This window comes from Jaculus jaculus, chromosome 1, assembly GCF_020740685.1.
Source record: "Jaculus jaculus isolate mJacJac1 chromosome 1, mJacJac1.mat.Y.cur, whole genome shotgun sequence".
Taxonomy (NCBI): domain Eukaryota; kingdom Metazoa; phylum Chordata; class Mammalia; order Rodentia; family Dipodidae; genus Jaculus; species Jaculus jaculus.
The window spans coordinates 239,384,193-239,403,572 of NC_059102.1; the positions used below are offsets into that span (position 1 = coordinate 239,384,193).

Here is a 19,380-nt window from a genome sequence, read left to right on the forward strand (position 1 = left end):
ACGTCATTTTGAGAGGTGACTGGCTTCATGGCAGGCTGGCTAGTAGGGCACACCTTACCCCATTTGTGGGCTTCCTCCTGTCAAGAACTCAGAGCTGCCCCTACCCTCTGAACCACAAGGGCTTGTGTTTCAATTACACAATGAAAGTGGGTCTTGGAATCAATTGCCCAAACCCTTGCAAGCCATGACCTGGGAGGGCTGCTCACTGAGCGAGCATACCGCACTGTAACCCCACCTCTGAAAGGAAAGGCTTCTGGGGGTTCCAGGCTACAAGCTCCGCCTGATACAGCAGCCCCCACCCCCCTTAAAACGTTCCCTCACCAGGCTGCCCGTAGTCCTTTCTGTCCCCTAAATGTCCAGCAGCGGGCTGCCGTCCTCAGAAGAGCTCCTGGGGCCTGGGCATTGAGTTTGCCAGGTGTGCAAAGTCTCTTTCGAACTGGCCGCGCCTGTCTGGGAACTAGGCAAGCACCCCCCCCCCCCACACACACACACCACCACCACCCACCCAACTCCCCAATCAGGAGCATCTGATCTTTTAGAGAACCTCCGCAGTGGAGAGGGGGGGATGTGAGGTAGTCACATCAGTGGGGCCATCAGGGTGTCCCAGCTCAGCGACTGGAATGAACCTCCCTCCAGAGCTCTCCACGGCGGCTCGCCAGCGCCACCCCTAGAGGAACCAGGCGGCTGCAGCCGGCCCGGCGGCCTCCTTCCTCCAGCTTCCTGGTCCCCTACGGACGCGGCGGACCGCTGGCTCTAGCAAGGCGGGCAAGCCTGGCCTTCTGTAGCGATGTCCAGAGTGTCTCAGATGTCAAGGGTCAGGCTTGGCGCGTTTCCAGCGGCTATCCGAGGGGTTCCTGCACCTTGGCCTAGAGGGGGCGCGCGTCTCCCCGTTCCAGCTTTAAAGATGCCCCAGAGGTCAAGGAGCTGGCACCGGTCTGAATTCACTACCGACTTGGGGAGACTGAGACACGAGCCAGATCCCCCAAGACAAAGATGGACAGCCCAGGGTGGGGGCTGCACCGACGCTGCCAGGAGTTGGTCCAACGAGCTCAGGGCCTGCGGGGCGAAGAAACTTTGGCGCAGCGGAGAGGCGGAGGAGATGGGCTGGAGGCTGGTCCCCCGAGCCCTCGGGCTCTCCTCCACCTGCCAGGGCTCTGCCTCCGCCCAGCCCTCGCCCACCCCACTTCCCCCTCCCCCGCGCCTCGGCTCCGACTCCTCGTTTCTGCTCTCCCTCCTCCTTCTCCCTCTTGTCCGTCTCCCCACTTTCCTCCCCGCTCTTCTTTTGTATTCTCTCCTCCCTCGCCCGTTCGCCCTCTCGCCTCCTCTGGGCGCAGGGGAGGAGGCGAGCGCGCTGCGCCCGGGGCCTGCGCGGCGCACCGGGAGGCGTTTCTCCGACTTCTCCCGGGGAGTTTGGAGAGATGCTCTGAGTGTGCGCGCGGGAGCCCGAGGCGAAGCCGGGTTAGGATCCAGCGGGTCGGGGGGCTTTGACGTTGCTCGCCCGCCCGTAGCGCAAACCTCCCGGAGCAAGTGGGCTTGTGAGTGAGAGGGTGTGCGTGTGCATACACGGGCTGGCTGCCTTTGGTAAGCTTGGTGGCCCGGGGCCCCGGGGCCCGGGGTCCCCTCTGGCGGCTCGAGATTACCGTGACGTCACATTGAACCTCTGGCCACCTTGGACTGGGACACTTCGGGAACCTCACAGCCCCGCGCCTCACCGCGCCGCACCTCGCCACCGCGCGCCTTTAGCAACCCGAGCCTTCTTCCTCACCCTGCCCATCCATGGGCCCTTTGGTCTTCTGGACCCCACGGGCCGGAGGGGTGCCTGCCCCAGCGCAGGGCTCGGCGGCTGGGCTGCCTTCGGCTCTGCCTCCACTGGCGCCCGGAGGGTGGCGGAACCGCGGGGTACCGGCCACGGTGTAAGGAAACCAGAAGGCGCGCGGTTGGGGACACCTAGCCGCAGAGCCGAGAGGGGAACTCGGAAGGGAAAGGGGAGACTGGTCGAGAGAGCCAGCCACTATGTCCTTCCCGCACTTTGGACACCCATATGGCGGTCCTTCCCAGGTAAGTAATGCCTTGCTGGGAATTAAGGGGCAGACAGGATAAAGGGGCACCCACTGTGCATGCCAACCTGTGCAGCTTCCCTGTCTGGGTGACCGGGAGGAAGCTTGCAGGGGCGAACACCGGAAACCCTGACATCCAGAACGCAAACTGAAAGCAAAGCTGTCACTCCCGAGTGCCTGCTGGAAAATCCTGTGACCCCAAACGCAGGCCCTCTGACCCCGCGCTCCTGGAGGTGGGTGGGATCGTAGGACTTTGTGCCATTGCGTGAGGAGGCCTGAGGACTGTGAGGAAAGAAAAGAATAAGCCAGGGGTGGGTGGGGGGAGACTTGCAGTGTAGAGTGCTCTCTGTCTACCTCTCGGCGTGTTGTTGATTAGTTGTTGACCACTGTTCTGACTCCACTCCTTTCTGCGGTGTCCCAAGCTCTTGTGTTCTCCCTCCTTCTAGGGCGAGCGTTGTGCAGTGGTAAGGGTTTCCTTGGATGATTCTGGGGAAACCCACCACTGTTCTCCAGTTTCTCCAAACGTGTACCCAGTGAGTTTTCTGGGGTTCGGGTCCAGGTTGATCTTTAACCCGCCGTGTGATCCAGGACAAGCCTACTCTGTGACCTTCGGATACCCTTTCAGTACAATGGAGCTAGGAATGAAGTGGGCTCTCAGGCTAACTTCTAACTGCCTTTGTAGCAACCCACAGGGTATGGGGCAAGCAGCAATTTGGTCTCTTCTTACTTCCTACGCCGCCCTCCTGGGTCTGGGAGCTTTAACAATGGCACATCTATCAGAACAGATTAGATAAGTTACCACCAGAAAATTCCTGTCCTAGTTTTTAGTAGAATGTTCCTGCACTCAGTGTTACTAGATTATTATAGACGGAAGGAATGAATGAAAGAGGCATGGGGCAAATCCCTGGCTCCCCTGTGCTCTGGCCAATGGATGACGTGCGTGCAGGTCTTGGATCCAGTAACTTGTTTTCTGTCTTCCTAGTTTCTGGTGTCTGCAAGTTCCAGTGCCACTTGCTGCGAAACAGCCCCTCACTCAGCCTCAGATGTGCCCTCAGGCTCCACCCCAGCACCCTCTCTTTGCTGTGCATCCTATGACAGCCGGCTGCTGGGCAGTGCAAGGCCAGAGCTGGGCACTGCCTTGGGCATCTATGGAGCCCCCTATGCAGCTGCTCAGAGCTATCCTGGGTACCTGCCCTATGGCCCAGAGCCGCCCTCGCTGTGTGGGGCACTGGTGAGTACTGGGATGGAACTGCCCACTGCCCACTGAGATCTGGAGTCTGGGCAGCAATTCAAGTACACTCCAGTGTGACCTGTCTGAGGAAAATCTAGGAGGGACACACACCTCTGAAGAGAGGAAAGAGGCTTGTGCTTAAGAAAAAAAATCAACTTCGTAGTTTGCACCTTAGTTTGCAGACCATCATACCATTTAGAAAACATTTGTATTTCTACTAATTCTGCAAGGTAGGAAAGTTTTAACTATTCCTGATTGACAGATGAGTAAGTTTAGGTGCCCAGCGGTTGAACTACCTGACCCAAAAATGCAGGTGTGCAAAGGGTCAGGGATGGCGCTGGGAAGAATGACTGTGGGGAAGGGCCCCAGGTGGTGGGCATGTGGGGGGGGGGGCACAATAATCACAGTAGCTAATGTTTCCTGCTCATTTTGCCCCAAGGATTCTACCAAAGTATTTACCAGCATAGTCTTCATCAATGACCTCTAAGTACCCATCACCATTTTAGCAAGGGAGAAACTGAGGCACAGAGTCGCTGAACAGCAGTACCCAACATTGTACAGCCAGTGCAGGTGGTGGCGCCTGGGTGTTGAGCCCACAAAGGCTCCTGCATCCTCTCCTGGGGTGATCCTGAATGCACTTATCTTCTCCCACCAGAACCCTCAGTATGAGTTTAAGGATGCTGCTGGAAGTTTTGCCCCCAGTCTGACCCAACCAGGAGCCTATTACCCCTATGAACCAACTCTGGGGCAGTACCAGTATGACCGGTGAGAAGCGGGGAGGGGGGGACAAGGTGACTGGCTTTTCGTGTGCATCCCCATCCTCCACACCCTTAAAGAGCAAAAGGGAGGGGAAGGGAAGAAGCACAGCTAGGCCCCCCTATGCGCTCCGGTGGCCTGTTCGCGCCCCTGATCCCCAGCTTGGAACTGAACCCAGGTTTGTACCTCAGGTTCGGTGGGGTGGAGCTGAGTGGTGCTGGCCGCAGGAAGAACGCCACCCGGGAGAGCACCAGCGCGCTCAAGGCCTGGCTCAATGAGCACCGCAAGAACCCGTACCCCACCAAGGGCGAGAAGATCATGCTGGCCATCATCACCAAGATGACCCTCACCCAGGTGTCCACCTGGTTCGCCAACGCGCGCCGGCGGCTCAAGAAGGAGAACAAGATGACTTGGGCGCCCAAGAACAAAGGCGGGGAGGAAAGGAAGGCAGAGGGCCGGGCAGGGGACTCTTTGAGCTGCCTGAACACTGACATGAAAGGTACCCACAACGTTCACCAGCCCACCTGCTGGGTTTTGTAATCTATCAAGCACTTGGCTCTGAAGCCACCTATGGGGTCGATTTTTTCTAAATTATTCTCCACTTACCCTTGCATTGGCATGCAATGACCACCCCAGGGCCTTTGCCCATGCACTTTACTGTGAAACAGAGATTTTCTCTTCAACACCTTCAGCGTGTCACCTCAGAATGGCCTCGCCTCCTCACCCAAGCTAAAGTAGCTTCCCAGTTTCTCAGTGTCCCGCCAGCCTCTTGTCCTCTGTGACACGGTGGATGCACTCCACCCCAGCCTAGAGCTCCAGAATGTCACCTACCCTAGAAGACGGCTCACTGCTGCATTCTCTGTTACGTGTCGCACCTGAATGAAGTCATGCACACATAAATATTTACTGGATTAAACCACAAGGCACCAGCCACTTGTGGGTATTAAAGCTGGACGAAAAGCACCCTTCACTCCTCTTTTGTAATTAAGAAACCCAGATGGAGACTCCAGCAGCGCAAAGTGGCCTTTCCAGTCTTCGTGCAGCCTGGGAGACCAAAGGGGGTGGGACTGGGCGGATCGGGGTGGGACAGGCCTGAGGTTCAGGACTTTTTTTTTTTTTGTCCCCCCTAGCCCCTCCCTCGAGGCCAGCAATCAGCCTTGGGGGCAAGTAAGAGGGATGGATGGGATGGCGGGTGAATGACACTGAGTTCAGGACGCATATCGCTAAAAGCTTCTTGGGGTTAGACCCTCAAGCGAATTTCCCTTGGGTCCTGGGCTTTTCTCACTCCTGCTGGATTTCCTGCAGACGCTACTGCCAACCAGGAGGCCCAGGGGCTGCGTCTGAGTGACCTGGAAGACCTGGAGGACGAGGAGGAAGAGGAGGAGACCGAAGAAGAAGAGACGGTGGCCACAGCTGCGGGCAGACTGGCGGAGTTTCATCAGGCCGTCCAGTCCCTGCCCGCGCCCAGCGACACAGTTCGTGAGGGCGGCTTGGAGAGTGGGGAGTGCGGCCTGGAGGCACCCCGCTTCTCCTTCAGTGAGCTCCCAGGCTCAGGAGAACCTGGCCACATGACAGCTGAGCCAGGGGGCCACGCGATGATCGTGCACTACCCGTACGGCCAGAAACCCCGCATCTGGTCCTTGGCTCACACTGCGGCAGCCAGCGCCGTCGTGGAAGATGCACCCTCAACCCGGTCCAGGGCACGAAGTCCTGAGTGCCACGCGCTTCCCCGACAACCTCTGGGTTCCGCCAGGCGACCTACGATCCCCAGAGACTCCGCGTGCGAAGGCTCTTCCCCTGTAGTCAAAGCCTTTGGAAACTCCACATTCGCCCTGCAGGGGCTGCCACTGAACTGTGCGCCTTGCAGGCGGAGAGAGCCTGCCGGGAGGTGCCAGTACTCTGGAGCAGAAGGTAGTGGGCCCCCAGAGGCGCTGGGAGTGTGGATCCTAAACACGCCCACTCACCACCACCGTGCCCAGCCATTTCACTGGGCTTCTTGCTAAAAGTTCAGGTTCAGACCTGGCAGGAGACCACCCACAACACTCCTTCAAAGAAATGCCTATCTAGAATGCTTCCTGTGTGTTCTCTGTTTAAAGGCAAATCACCACCCGGGGAGGGAAGGGGGACACTAATTTTCTCAGGATCACCTGAAAGATGAACAGCCTAGGCCTGTGCTCTACACATTTGTGGTCCTCCGCTCAGCCAGCCCCACCAAGTGCTGCATGAGCATATTCCTCCAACACAAGCGCCCCCCACCCCCCACCCTGCCCCTCCACATTAGTAGGTGGACCCTGTTGAGCTGGTACCAGGAATTTTCTTTCTGAGGGTGTGGGGCAGGCATGTGATGGGCGTAAGTCCAGCCTGCAGCCCTCTCTTTGGCTCATTAAGCTCCCTGGGTAGCGCAGGCAAGTCCCCTGCATTCAACAACTTGCGAGAATTAAGTTCCTATGCTATCCCTGTAGACACTTTCTCACCCCCAGAGGTTTTTCTCCCAGCAGCACACCACTTTCATGGAGTGTCTTCTGAACACCCCCCCCCCCCCCGTGTGCTAATGACCCATTGCTTGGAACTTCACCCCACAAAGAGACAAAGAGACATTCCCCAAGCACTAGGTGGCTTCCAGCTATTACTGTCAGATTCTGCTCTTGGTAGTCATTTCTCTCAGGGTTCGTTCCTGCCTTAGGAAATCCAGTTACGTGGTTATGTGAATTTACACACAGCGGGTCCAAGCATTCCCTCTAGCAAGCAAATTGCCTCCAAACCTTCATTCACTTGCCTGGGGCTGGACAGCGGGCTGACCTCTGATTTTTCTGGGAATTGCCGCCAAGTGGCCCTTGGGTTTTAATCAACCTTTCCTCTCTCAGCAGGTTAGCGCCATGGCTGTGATTTGCAGGAGGATCTTGGAACCCGGCCCCACCCACTTTTGGATTCACACTCCTGCTGTGACCTGGAGCAGGAGTCCTCACTCTGCCTGAGAGACAAACACAGAAACCTTCCCGCAGCCATCTTTGCACGCAGAGCTGGGGCTGGCAGCAGCCGTGCACCTGGCGAATCAGACCCTGAGGGGAGGTGGCAGGGCACCCTGGAAAAGGCCCAGAGGGAAGGATGGGCAAAGTATGCCCATTGCCTACTTCACCAAGTACCCTTTCCTCCTCTGGATGGAGGACCTGAACTGCCGCCTCTTCCACTCACCTGGCCCCTCGCCCTGACCTGGTCACTTACTTTGTAACTTCCTTGCTGGTATGGTCCCTAAAGACCACACGTGTCCTTCCACCCCTTGCTTTGTGTCTTTAAAAATAACCTAGCTGAACTGAAGCTGTGTGGACCTTGTATACCTGGGGCCCTCAGGGGCACCAAGGTGGCCCAAACTTTCAAGGAGCACTGAGCCAGGTGGTGCTTCCCTAGGCTGATGTGTGTGCCTGGTGTGAGAAGATGTCTGGATATTGAGGTACAGAGCTTGTTCCCCTGTTGTAATGAGACTGGAAACTTACTGGGGAGAAGGGTGTTTCTTGGAGCATGGCTGGGAACAGAGCCACTTCTGTGGAACCAAAAAGCAAAGCCAGGCAGCTTAAGGGGTATGAGAGCCTAAGAAGACATATTTCCTGTTGAATGCCAGTAAACACTTCCCATACATGCCAACCAATGGGGACAGCTAACAGGTAGGGAAGAGGCTTTATTCACTGGTGAGTTTGACCCACATGGGAGTTGGGTGTGAGAGGTTTAAAAGTGTGCACAGTTCAGGTTTGGTGAAGTTGTTTGGGTTCAGATCCTGGTTTTAGTGGTTTGTGCTTCTGCCAGCCAGTGAATGCACTGTCCTGCCCACAGAGATAGTAACTAGGTTGTGCCCTAAATGAACAAACAGCCAGGAGGCAGATGGGCGGGGTGGGGAGAGAGGCCGGAGGAAAGGCAGTGTGCATCTGAGGTCCCGATCCCCTAGGGCTTGTCTTCCAGGATGGGCCACTTCAGGGTCTCGGTGACATGTCTTCCAGATCAGCTCTCATTCTAAACCCTCAATTCCTGAATCTGGGGAGAGAATGAGTCAGTGGGAGAGTTTAAAGCCTTTGCAAAGCTGCAGGAAGGAAACTCTGGAGTTGGAAATTGGGGATACTGAGGCAGCATGCCACCACCCCTGCGGCCCCACCCTGCCTTCTTTTTCTGTAGAAAAGATCCCTTCAGAGTGCTGGGGGGGGGGGTGACAGGTCTTTAAAGTTCAGGAATAACAAAACTTCTTTAGATGAAGAAACAGGTGGAAGGAAGGCAGGAGACTGGCTCAAGCTCCCACAGGTCCAGATCCAGGTCCAGGTCCAGGTTCATGGTGGAGGGAGACCCCCCCCCCCCACCTACTATGGTTACACAGTCCCCTTTCGGTTCCAGGCCGCCCACGCTCCCTCCCTCATCTCCTCGAGGAGATCCCCTCCAGGCTTCATTTGGCTCTGGGGCGACAGCTGGTTCCATCCCCAATCTCCCCTGGGACACTCCATTCGCCCTCACTGACCTGAGGCTTAGGGTCCGGAAAATTAAACTGCGAAAAGATAAACATTATTTCCAGTCGGCTTTGCCGGATTAACGCTTGTAATAAAGAGCATTAGCTGAAGGTTTCTTTCAAGGAGCTCTCGACCCCACCCCCCTCTTGGGGGTGGGGAGGTAGTCCACCCCCTCCTGAGACTGCACTGACTCCAGGAGGCTTCCTTGTGGGATCTCAGGTTGAGAGTGGAAGGAAGGGGTCCAGCTAGCCATTTGGCCTAGGGGAGAAGGTCCCTGTTGGCATCACGAATCAGCACTGGGAGAAAGCCCACTGAAGCCCAGATTGCAGAAGGCAACCTCCTCAACTCAAGGTCAAGCACAGCTTCCTGCAGGCTGCCTCTAGCCATTCAGCCCTATAGAGACACAGTGAACCTTGGAAAACAGGGCAGACGTCCCTTACCTCCCAGCCCCCCAGGAAGTAATTTCTCTAGATCTAAGAAACACTACCAGACTCTCTTCCCTCCACCAACCCAGAGAGAGCTAGCAGCCTAGGACTGTCCCGGAGGTCTGGGTCTGGCTGGCTAGAGACATTTGGAGTGTGAGGAGGGCTGGAGGGGTAGGTAGCTTTAATCTTCGCAGTGATAGTTTGGACATGCCCCTTCTTCTCTCATCTCCTCAGCTGTGGAATCTAAGACAGGCTAGCTTTCCATTTTGGTACTCCGGGTCTCCTCTAGAACTGATGGTGAATTTCAGGGGTCCAGCTATGGGACTGCAAATGGCACATCTGAGCCTGTGATTATCCCAGCCTCAAGCCCCCAGCCACAATCTGTTCCCAGTATCTCTGCCCCCACTGAGAGCCTCCTGCAAATCTCCAACATAATCTCCCAGAATCATATTTTGAATACAGTTTTGATTAAACACCAGGGCAAGGGGAGGTAGGATGCAGCCTGCTGGTACCCACCGACAGCTGGACACAGCCTTCAGTTCTGCTAGGAGAGTCTGGAAATGCCCAAGACCGGCTTATGGTTCTGACCTCCAAGCTCCCTAGACAGTTCAGGTGTCCTTCCCTTGGCTGGAAGTACCAGGTGCCTTTCACCTGAAAGACAGCAGAAGCTGCACAGGGAAGCCACTTCAAGGTCACCTTCCTTGGTTTCTCTAATGCCAGACATCACTAGATGATGTGGAGTCATGCTGGCCACACACACACAGTTCTAAGATTCTATCATTAATTAATGATCATTAGTGGATTATCATCAAAATTTCTGGGCCCTTCCCTATGTGCTGGACTCAATGTCATGTGTCAGTCCATTTGAATGCTAAACAAATTACTAGGGTCTTGGAGGCTTATAAATGACAGAAGTTTATTTTTCCTGGTTCTGGAGGCTGAGAAATTCAGATTTGTCCTATGGAGAGGGCTTATTTTCTGATTTTTAGGCAGCACTTTTTCATTGCATCCTTGTGTGTTAAAAGAAAGGTATCCATTGAGGTTCCATTCAGGAGCCCCCCTCCCCACCAGGTTTCTTCTCCAGGAATTCCCAGTGAGAAAGAACTTCTGGTGCTTCCTGCAGCACAGCACACACATCCTGCCTGAATATCTCCCACTTCTCTCCCTGCCCCGAGACCTGATATCTCTGACATGCCTGGCCAGTATGTGGGTCAAAGTCAGCTTGAAACTGTAGAATTACACAGAAGATGGGCTGGAAGATGTGTCTGGCTAACCAGTAACCCAGGTGGTCTGATAGACCTCTGACCTGAGTCACGGTGGTGGTGGCCAAACCGTAAGCTCAGCAGGGGAACATAGACATACGCTGTTGGTGTGGAGTTAGTCATAATCCAGTGCCAAGATGCAAACCTTTCCTCCAGGATTGAATCTAGATTCACATTCAGTATGCTTGTCTGATGCAGTTCTTTTTTCTTCCCTTATGGACCTATCCTTCTGAAACCATGAGCCAACACATACTCTTTCTCCTTCAGGTTGCTTATGTTATTTTGTGTTGTTTTTGGTCATGACAACAGGAAAGTAACTAACAGTTCACTTGGTGTTCTATACACATATCAAAATGGAAAACTCATGCTCTAAATTATAGTTAGAAACACCTTTTGCACCCCACCACCACCACCACCTAAGTCATTGGTGTTTCTTGTGAATCTGCCATTTAGGTAGGGCTCAGTGAAAATGGCTTGTCTCCACTCCATTGGGACAAACAAAAAGAGACAGCTCTTCTGACACTGAAGGACCTATTCCATAGAGAATTCTGGCCCCACCCCTGCTTAAGGCTCCTCTACCATGACAGAGCAAGGGTTTTCAGGAAGCCTATATAGAAGGTACTAGGCCTTTTAGGATCTATTCTGAAACGTTCCTGAACTTCGTTTCCTCTGTGTTCCATTGATCAACCCTTTTGAGAGAAGACAACTTTGACTCTATCACTTCAAAGCAAGAATAGTGAAGAACTCTGTTCTTCTTCACCCTGTGAAGAAGAACATCTCCTGTGAAGGTCCAGGTTTGAATGCATAGTCAGACTTGGCTCTGCAATGAATGGACATCAGCTCAGGCTGTTGTGGCAGTGACTCAAAATGAGTGCTTTAGACAACACAAGTTTTTTGTTGTTGTTGTTGTTGTTTGTTTGTTTTTCTCAGATTCCTTGAGCCTGGGAAATTCAAAATCAAGGGGCCAGTCAATGGGGTTCCCGATGAGGATCTCTTCCAGGCTCACAGCAGTTCCTTCGCATTATATGCTCATGCAGAGAGGGGTGCCCCTTGCTCCTCTTACAGGGATGCAGCCATCTCAAATCAGGCCCCACCCTTATGACCTCATTTAACTTTTGTCATCTCCCCGTGGTCCTATCATTACTGGTGGCTTCTGAGTACTCAGAGACTAAAAGGAATCTACATACAAGGAGTGCAGCAGCAAGAAATTTTATAAGAACAAAGCAATAGTAAAGGTTGAATGCACTCTAAAGGGGCAGTGGCCACTCAAGTAAAGAGTACTCAGGGGCACCAGGAAGTGGTCTGGGGATTCTCTTCATAGGAGTATTATGGGAAGATGAACTGGCTTGGGCGGTTCTCCGGTTTGATTGACAGGTTTGGGTTTCATAACATTTTCCCTACTGGGCATGTTCCTTCCCATGATACATCTGTCTTCAGTCATATGTAACCCTAATTATACAGAGACATAAGATGGCAACTTAGGGTTTCTTCCTAAAAGCTTATGTAGAGTTTGCCTTACTGCTCATGTACTTAAAGTCATTCCGGGCTGCATGACCTCCAGTTCTGATTATAGACTTATCAAAGAATGTACTTGAGTTGGCATCAATCATACGTAATGGTTGCTAAGGAGAGGAGAGAACTCATTCATTGTGTGGTACAGGGAGTACATGCCACTCTACACAGGTGAGGGTCCCTAGTTCCCAACAGGTAGTTAGGTGCATTGTACAAGTGAAGGTGTATTGACTGCTTAAGCCAAGCAGTGTCCCTTGTGGATAACCTCTTCATCATGCTTGCCTGCTTTGTTATGACCAAGCATCATCATACGGGGGGGCTTAGACAGGTGAATATAAGGGGACACAAATATTTCGTCCAAAACAGACCCTAATTCAGAACACAGAATGGAAATGACAGCAGGTGAAGCGGGTGACAGACAAGCAGACACTGGTCTGGGTGGCCAGAGGTTCTTGTTGAGGCAGTAATCTTGTCATAGCCGCATCCTTCCATCGGTGTCCTGGTCTGTCAAGCACAGTGCCTGTCCCCAGGATATGGCCAAAGAGGGCAGCACTGTGCATTCATGCACCACAGGCCAGGCACATCATCGAAGTTCACAGCCACTCTACTCCATAACTGAGGAAATGGACTCAGACTTTCTTTGTTTGAGGGCCAACTGCCAGGAAGTAACAGAATTAGGGCACGAATTCAGATCTGGGTGAGTGTTATGCTCATACTAAATGCTGAAGGGGCTAGGGCATGAGAGCTCAGTGGTGGAGTGGATGGCTGGCGTGTAAAAGTCCCTGGGTTCAATCCCCAGCACTAGATTGAAAGGGAATAGAGGGCGTGAAAGCAGAAGGAGGCTGGGTGAGTAGCAAGGTGAAGAGCTCAGTTCTGAGACAAGACTCTGGGTCTGAATCTCAGCTCTGCCGTGTACTGTCTGGATAACCTAGGGCAAGTTGCCTAACCTCTTTGGACCTCAGCATCTTTACTTCTAAAATGGGAATAATAATAGTCCTTGTCTCAAAGGACTGCTGTGGGGATGAAACAGCTAGCATGTAACATACTAGGATTGTGCCTGGCCCAGTGACAGCGTTCTAGAAAATGCCGGCTGTGACAACTCCCCAAACTGCTGTGTCCCAGCTGCCCCTGACACTAACCTCCAATCTCTGTGGTGTCCCCACCACTCCTGACGGCACATGGATGTTACCCCTCACACACGTCCCTCTTACCTAGAGCAAAGACATGGATGGGGTCATTCAACGGAGTGTCCATTTAGGGAGAAACCTCCCCAAGTAGATTTTATGAATTGCTCGCGCACTTCCCCTTCACAAGATTAATGGCAAAATTGCCCACGGCCAGTCCTTCTGTGGTCACAGCTAATGACTTCAACCCTCAACACGCTTCCTCTGCATTTGCTTCAGAGAATCATTGGGAACAGCAAGACTGCTTTAATAGCCACTTGGTACTAATGATGCCTTTTAAGTGCATAAAGAGAATCTCTAAGTACCAAATGAGAGGCCCATCGACTGGTGACACAGTTACTGACATTGGCTGCACCATGCAAGGTCAGAAGTCTGCAGCACGTGGGGATGTTCCTTGGCCTAACAGTTGGGGATCTGATTTCCCAATGCTCCTCAAACAAACATACCCACTAGCACTGTTCACAATGGCTGCTGCATGAATTTTAGAGCCCATGAGGCTCAGCCATTTTTCATCAGTTTCAAGATTTAGGGCATATGCAAATTTGTACTATTTTTTTTTTTTTTACTTCATATTGTTCATTTACAAGATTCACTTTTGCATGCTGAAATAAAAAGTTTTGGAGCATCTGGAAATGTTTCATTGTATCCCACTATATTTTAAAATATTTTATTTATTTATTTATTTGAGAGAGAAAGAGGTGGAGTGGGGGAGAGAATGGGAGCACCAGGGCCTCCAACCACTGCTAATGAACTCCAGACGCATGCGCCCCCTTGTGCATCTGGCTTACATGGGTCCTGGGGAATTGAACCTGGGTTCTTAGGCTTCATGGGCAAGTGCCTTAACCACTAAGCCATCTCTCCAAGCCCAGTATCCCACTGTTTATATCTGTCCTTTGCTCATACCTGGTCACTGCACCAGGCTCTATTGGCCTTGGGCATAGTGGTGTAAGAATATGGGCAGAGGACCCAGACCAAGCTGCATTCTACTCCTGCCCCACAACCATGTAGACCTGAGGGACAGTGAGTAAATTCCTTAACTGTCTGAGCTGCAGATTCTTCCAAGGTGAAGTAGACTAAGACAAGGATTTAGCTTATAAAGCAATGGTGCCCACGAAATGATTGAGTGAGTGGGTATTCATTTCAGGATTAACACACGCATTCAGAAAATGTTGACTATATACTTAGTCAACTTGGGCAGCATTTCCTGGAGAAGACAAGCAGCCTCAGTTTGCCATCCATGTCCTTGCTCCAACCATGACATGGACCCATCCTCACTGCGTCTCAACTCTGCTGGTGAAGGACCATTCCTTGGCCACTGGAATATGAGCATTGGTGACAATCTCTGACTGACGCATGCTTTCACCATGACACGTTATTCCTACCTGGGAACAGACCTCCTCCCTTTCCAGAAGTGTGTTCCTTTTTACCACCAGCTTCCATCTTAACACAAGCTGTTGCCTCCCATGGGCCCAGCTCCAGTGAGTGGCATCTGCCATCTTGAGTAGGCCTTGGGTGCTCACCTCATGGACATGTGCAGGAAGACTAGAATCTTGCATTGCTGGTGTTGGCTGGTGGTGTGCCTGTCCTGGGAGGCCGAGGCCAAGGCCGAGCTGTGAGCGAGGCTAACCAGATCAGGAAGGGAGATCCACGAGCTTACAGCGAGGAAGAAATAAGTGGGAGAGATGGATCCTGCCTGGACTGGGGTGAGGAATTACAAGGAAGACATGAAGATGGATGGCATTGAGGGTACCAGCTCATAGTACCACACTATAGTGTGAGCAAATCTAGGACTTCCAGAAATGAAGTCCCTTAATACTGGGCATTTGATGGACTTGCCTCAGTGGGTCACATGCTGGGTATGGAAAAAAAGGAAGGTACAGTTGTTGCACTTTTTTTTGTTGTTGTTGTTTTACAAAAGATTTTCAAACATACATTCAAGCCGATGTCCACATCTAAGTTGGGCTATAGCCATTCTTCGTTTGTCTGGGGGCCAAGAGGAGCAGCCTGGGAAGGGCTGTACAGCTGTACCCCACACCCTTGGCAGAGACTCCCACACCCTCCTCATTTTGTTCTCAGTTACTCTCCAGCTCCGACTTATAACGGTGACATTTGACATATGACACCCAGTAGTTTCAATTGACCTCTTTGTCGGGTGCCATTAAATGGCCTGAAGTTAAAATGTTAATTATCATGAATCATTTTTTATGAAATGACTTTGGCAATCCATAAATCCAGCAGAGAAAGGCCTCCTTCATAGAACTGACAGTCCACAGAGTACTGACCATCAGGGAAGAGAGCCAGAGGTGTAAGTTACAAGAACAAAATGAGTGTGGACAGGTGGATATCAGTGACTTAGGACAAAAGAAAAAGAATGAGGATGGGAACTGGGAGACTGTGAGTCCATTTTACTCACCATTTTCTTGCAAAAATCCCAGCAATTGGTATAAGATACATCTCCTCAACATCTACTCTAGAAGAGTGAATGAACAAGGAAGGGGACAGGAAGGAGAGCAGAGAAGGAAAGGGAGGAGTAAGACTGAGTGGAGGAGAGTTGCCCATGACATTGCAAATCAAAGACATGTGAGTAGGAAGAGCTACATTTCTGCCCCTGAGTTCAAGATCCAGGAACCTCAAGAGCTACATGTTTATTCTGGCTAGACCAATGAAAGTGCAATCCTCTCTCTCTCACCCTCACCCTTGTTCAAGAAAACCTTTGGAAAATTCCATAAAAGATTTGGAATTCATATTTTGAAAAGTACACACATGAGTATTTCAAAGTAAACTCAGATCAACCTCTTCTAAATCAATGTTAAAAATAAATTTTGTATAGGTACAAATAGGCAAGGAAAGTGGATTTCAAGGTCATGTCCCAAAATGAGAATTATTATCTCTGAAGGACGACATTGAGAGTATTCTAATGGCTCCCATTTATGTACTTCTATTGTTTGAAATTTTCTGCAAGGTTGAACTTTATAATAAAAAGAAGTGTGTGTGTCTGTGTGTGTGTGTGTGTGTGTGTGTGTGTGTGTGTGTGTGGTGTATATGTCCACAAATGTGAACAAAAGCAAACAGAAGGAAAGGGTTGGTGTCTGCTGGGCTATGCTGCAGAGGGAGCTGGAGCGAGATAGCCCATTACATGGGGTCCAGTACCTTGGACACAGGAAGTGTGTGGCTAAAAGGGATGTAGTGCAGCCCTGCTAGGCTGACCATCAGGCTCCACAGATGAGGACTCTATTGGGTGACAAATGCTGAAGTAGTCTAAACACATGCTAGAATAATCCTTGAGTAAGGACACAGGGAAACAAAAACACTTTCTGTGCAGTCTGCAAGCCGACTTGAGGGTTCTCTGACCCTCCATCCAGTCTGTAGAATTGTGCATGCATGTGCACATTTACACCATTCCGGGAGAGGAGACCCTTAGTTTTCATTTGATTCTTTAAGAAGGGACCAGCGAGTGTGTAACACTGTTAGCAAAAATTTTGCAAAGAGGCACCCCACGTGAAGGCATGCTTTTTTTTTATAATTAACTCTCTGCATGTATTATGATATATATGCAACATAAATACATGTAGGAGGTTTACTTGAAACACAGAAAACAAGAAATCATAGCTTTTCAATTTCATATCTCAAAGGATCACTTCCAATGCCCCCTGGAAAGTGCTGGTCCCTTTAAGAAGAAGCTACTTTTTGAAGTGACAAAAGCTGCTCATGGCTCTGCAGCCAACACAGGCCCACCAAAGGCTGCCAAGATCCATGAGCAGGAAATAAAGATTCCTGGGTGACAAGCACAGCTAGTCTATGCAACCCTTCCCAGTGCCATGAAGACATAGACAGACTTCCTCCTGGCAGGGTTTTTCTAGCACCTGCAGCTTGTTGGCTTCGGGACTCACAGCCCAAAGCTGCAACAGTCTCAGCTTTCCCAGTCAGATGCAGACAGAGCACCGTAGAAGTGGTCACTGAAGCCATGTCCCTGAAATGACCTTGGTGCTTACCTTTCTCACCTATGCCATCCATGTTAATTTCAAACTGTCAGATGGACACTAACAGTTTAATGTCATCTCTTCTCATCATTGCTAAGTGGAGAAGTGTAGAGAAATTGCCAAAACAGGCACACTTCTGCTGGGGTGGGGTGGGGCAAATTATCCAGACATACTGTTTGATGGTTTCTTTCCCCTCAAATTCTGTCCCTTACATCCTGTTAGGGGGCAAATGGCAGACAACCCAGCTGATGTTCTTTTATTCCTATTTGTTGTTGTTGTTTTGTTTTTCGCAGTAGGGTCTCACTCTAGCCCAGGCTGACTTAGAATTTACTATGTAGTCTCAAGCTGGCCTTGAACTCACAGCGATCCTCCTACCTCTGCCTCTAGAATGCTGGAGTGTATCACCATGCCAGGCTCTTTCAGATCTTTAATAGAAAAGCCTTACATGGGCTTTTTAAGAAGGGAAAACTATAGAACAACCTCCCTTTTCACACTGGTGCAAAAACTATTGCTAGCATGCAGTTCTCTCACCCTGAGGTGCTGTCCACCACGTTAGGATGAAGCAGAAAGGCCTCCATCAGGTGCCCACACCATGCCCTCAGAATTCCCTGCCTCCAGAATCATGAACAAATTTAATTTCTATATGAACTGGGGAATTGAACCTAGGGCCTTGCATATGCTAGGCAAATAGCACTCAACCACTGAATTATATCCCTAGCTCTCTCATTATTTTTTTAAAATTATTTATTTATTTATTTATGAGAGAGAGAAAGAGAGAGAGAGAGAGAGAGAGAGAGAGAATAGGTGAGCCAGATCCTCTAGCTACTCCAAATGAGCTCCAGATGCGTGTGCTATCATGTGCATCTGGCTTATGTGGTATCTGAAGTATCGACCCTGGATCCTTAGGCATCACAAGCAAGCACCTTAACCACTAAGCAATCTCTCCAGCCCCCTAGCTCTCTTTTTACATCTATTTTGAGATAGGTTTTCATTAAATATGATGTTTTGCTTTTTGTTGTTCTTTTGTTTGTTTGTTTATTGCTATTTTGTATGTCTGGAGTCCTGAACCAGCAACTCACAGGAAACACAGGTGAAAGATAACAACCTCAAAAGGAGATTCACCTGAAACATGAGAGAAAGATACCTTGAGAAAGCAGAGAAGAACATGAGAGATGCCACAGCGCATTAGCAGCAAGTTCAATGACTGAAGGCAGACAGAAGGATCAGCTTCCCCCTCAAGGAGCAAAGAAGGGCCCGTGGGCCATGTGGACACCCGAGGGGCTGCTTGGAGACGCAGCAATGCAGTCACCAGCATAAACAACACACATTCCAGATCACTGGAGCAAAACATAAATTAACTGTAAGTTTCTAGAAGACTTTAAGGATGCCAGGGAGGGCTGTACTATCAGGCCTGGAAGGCCGATGACCTGAGTAGCACCAGAGCCCTAAGAAGTAAGCACTGTTCCTCAGCCTCTCTGGCTATATGGTCATGGTGTGGAGCTTCAGCATCTCTCAAACTTGTGGTTATCCTCCCTTGAACACAGGTCTAGAGACAGAGCACCCCATGGGACATGTGTGAGCCACATGCCTCAGAGCATCCTCAGCTTGGCTACAGAAAAGTAGGACTTTTCGATTAAAATTCTCGCAGGTTTCATCAAGTGGGAGAAGGCTAACATCTCAAGTATAAATTGGGATGCTGGAAGCAGAGGACATCATTGAAATGCCTGATTTATAGGGGTGCACGTTCAGGAAGTCAACAGGAGTGGTATAGTACCTACAGGCTGGATGCCATGGAAACAAGATGGGAGTTACCTGTAGAATCTGAGAGTTGTATGTGAGGCTGAGGCCAGGTAAGAAGATGCCACTGCTAAACACGCTCATAGGAAGAGTGCCAGAGACCTGGTGTGTTGGCCCCTCACACCCACCAAACTTCTTCAAGTACCTTCCCATAGAAGTTCAAAGTGCAAGGCCAATGTGGTGGTACACACCTTTAACCCCAGCACTTCAGAGGCAGAAGTGGGAACTCAGAGTGCTGAATTCAAGGCCAGCACAGGACTACAGAGTGAGTTCCAGGTCAGCCTGGCCTAGAGTGAGAGTCTAGCTCAAAAAAGTAAAAAAAAAGAAAAAGACAAAAAAGCAAGGCCAGCTGTAATACAGTCTTGTAGAGGTCAGGAGCCAAGGACACAGACTTAGCAGCACAGAATGGCCCACAGTGGAGCTGGAAGGGCAAATGGGAAACAGCACAAAGAAGAAGAAAGAGTAGATGCCAGTCAGCCCGGCTAGGGCCAGGTCTCCTTCAGGAGGCCAGAAGAAAAGCACCAAGGAGGTGATAGGCGTTTTGGAAGAGGGATCCACATTTCCCATCTCAGAGGTCATGGAAAACAATTAAAACAGCCAAGGAGAACCCTCAGCCCTGCGTGGAAATTGATGGCTTTGCTTCTTATTTTTAAAAGCCCCATTTCATTAAGATGATTGTGTCTAAAACACTG

General features: G+C 50.9%; 1 protein-coding gene across 2 annotated transcripts; it reads left to right on the top strand.

The window, feature by feature from the left end:
• Positions 1-1,966: 1,966 nt before the first annotated feature.
• Positions 1,967-7,312, top strand: Irx6 (iroquois homeobox 6). Of its 2 annotated transcripts, none has more exons than XM_004664800.2 (6): positions 1,967-2,058; positions 3,040-3,288; positions 3,944-4,053; positions 4,236-4,543; positions 5,350-5,955; positions 6,909-7,312. In XM_004664800.2, exons 1-6 carry the CDS (start codon positions 2,014-2,016, stop codon positions 6,914-6,916), a joined length of 1,326 nt encoding a protein of 441 aa, XP_004664857.2. In that variant the 5' UTR covers positions 1,967-2,013; the 3' UTR covers positions 6,917-7,312. The 2 variants fall into 2 exon arrangements, with proteins under 2 accessions (XP_004664857.2, XP_044995969.1); XM_045140034.1 differs by having other exon boundaries at positions 6,912-7,312.
• Positions 7,313-19,380: the final 12,068 nt, after the last annotated feature.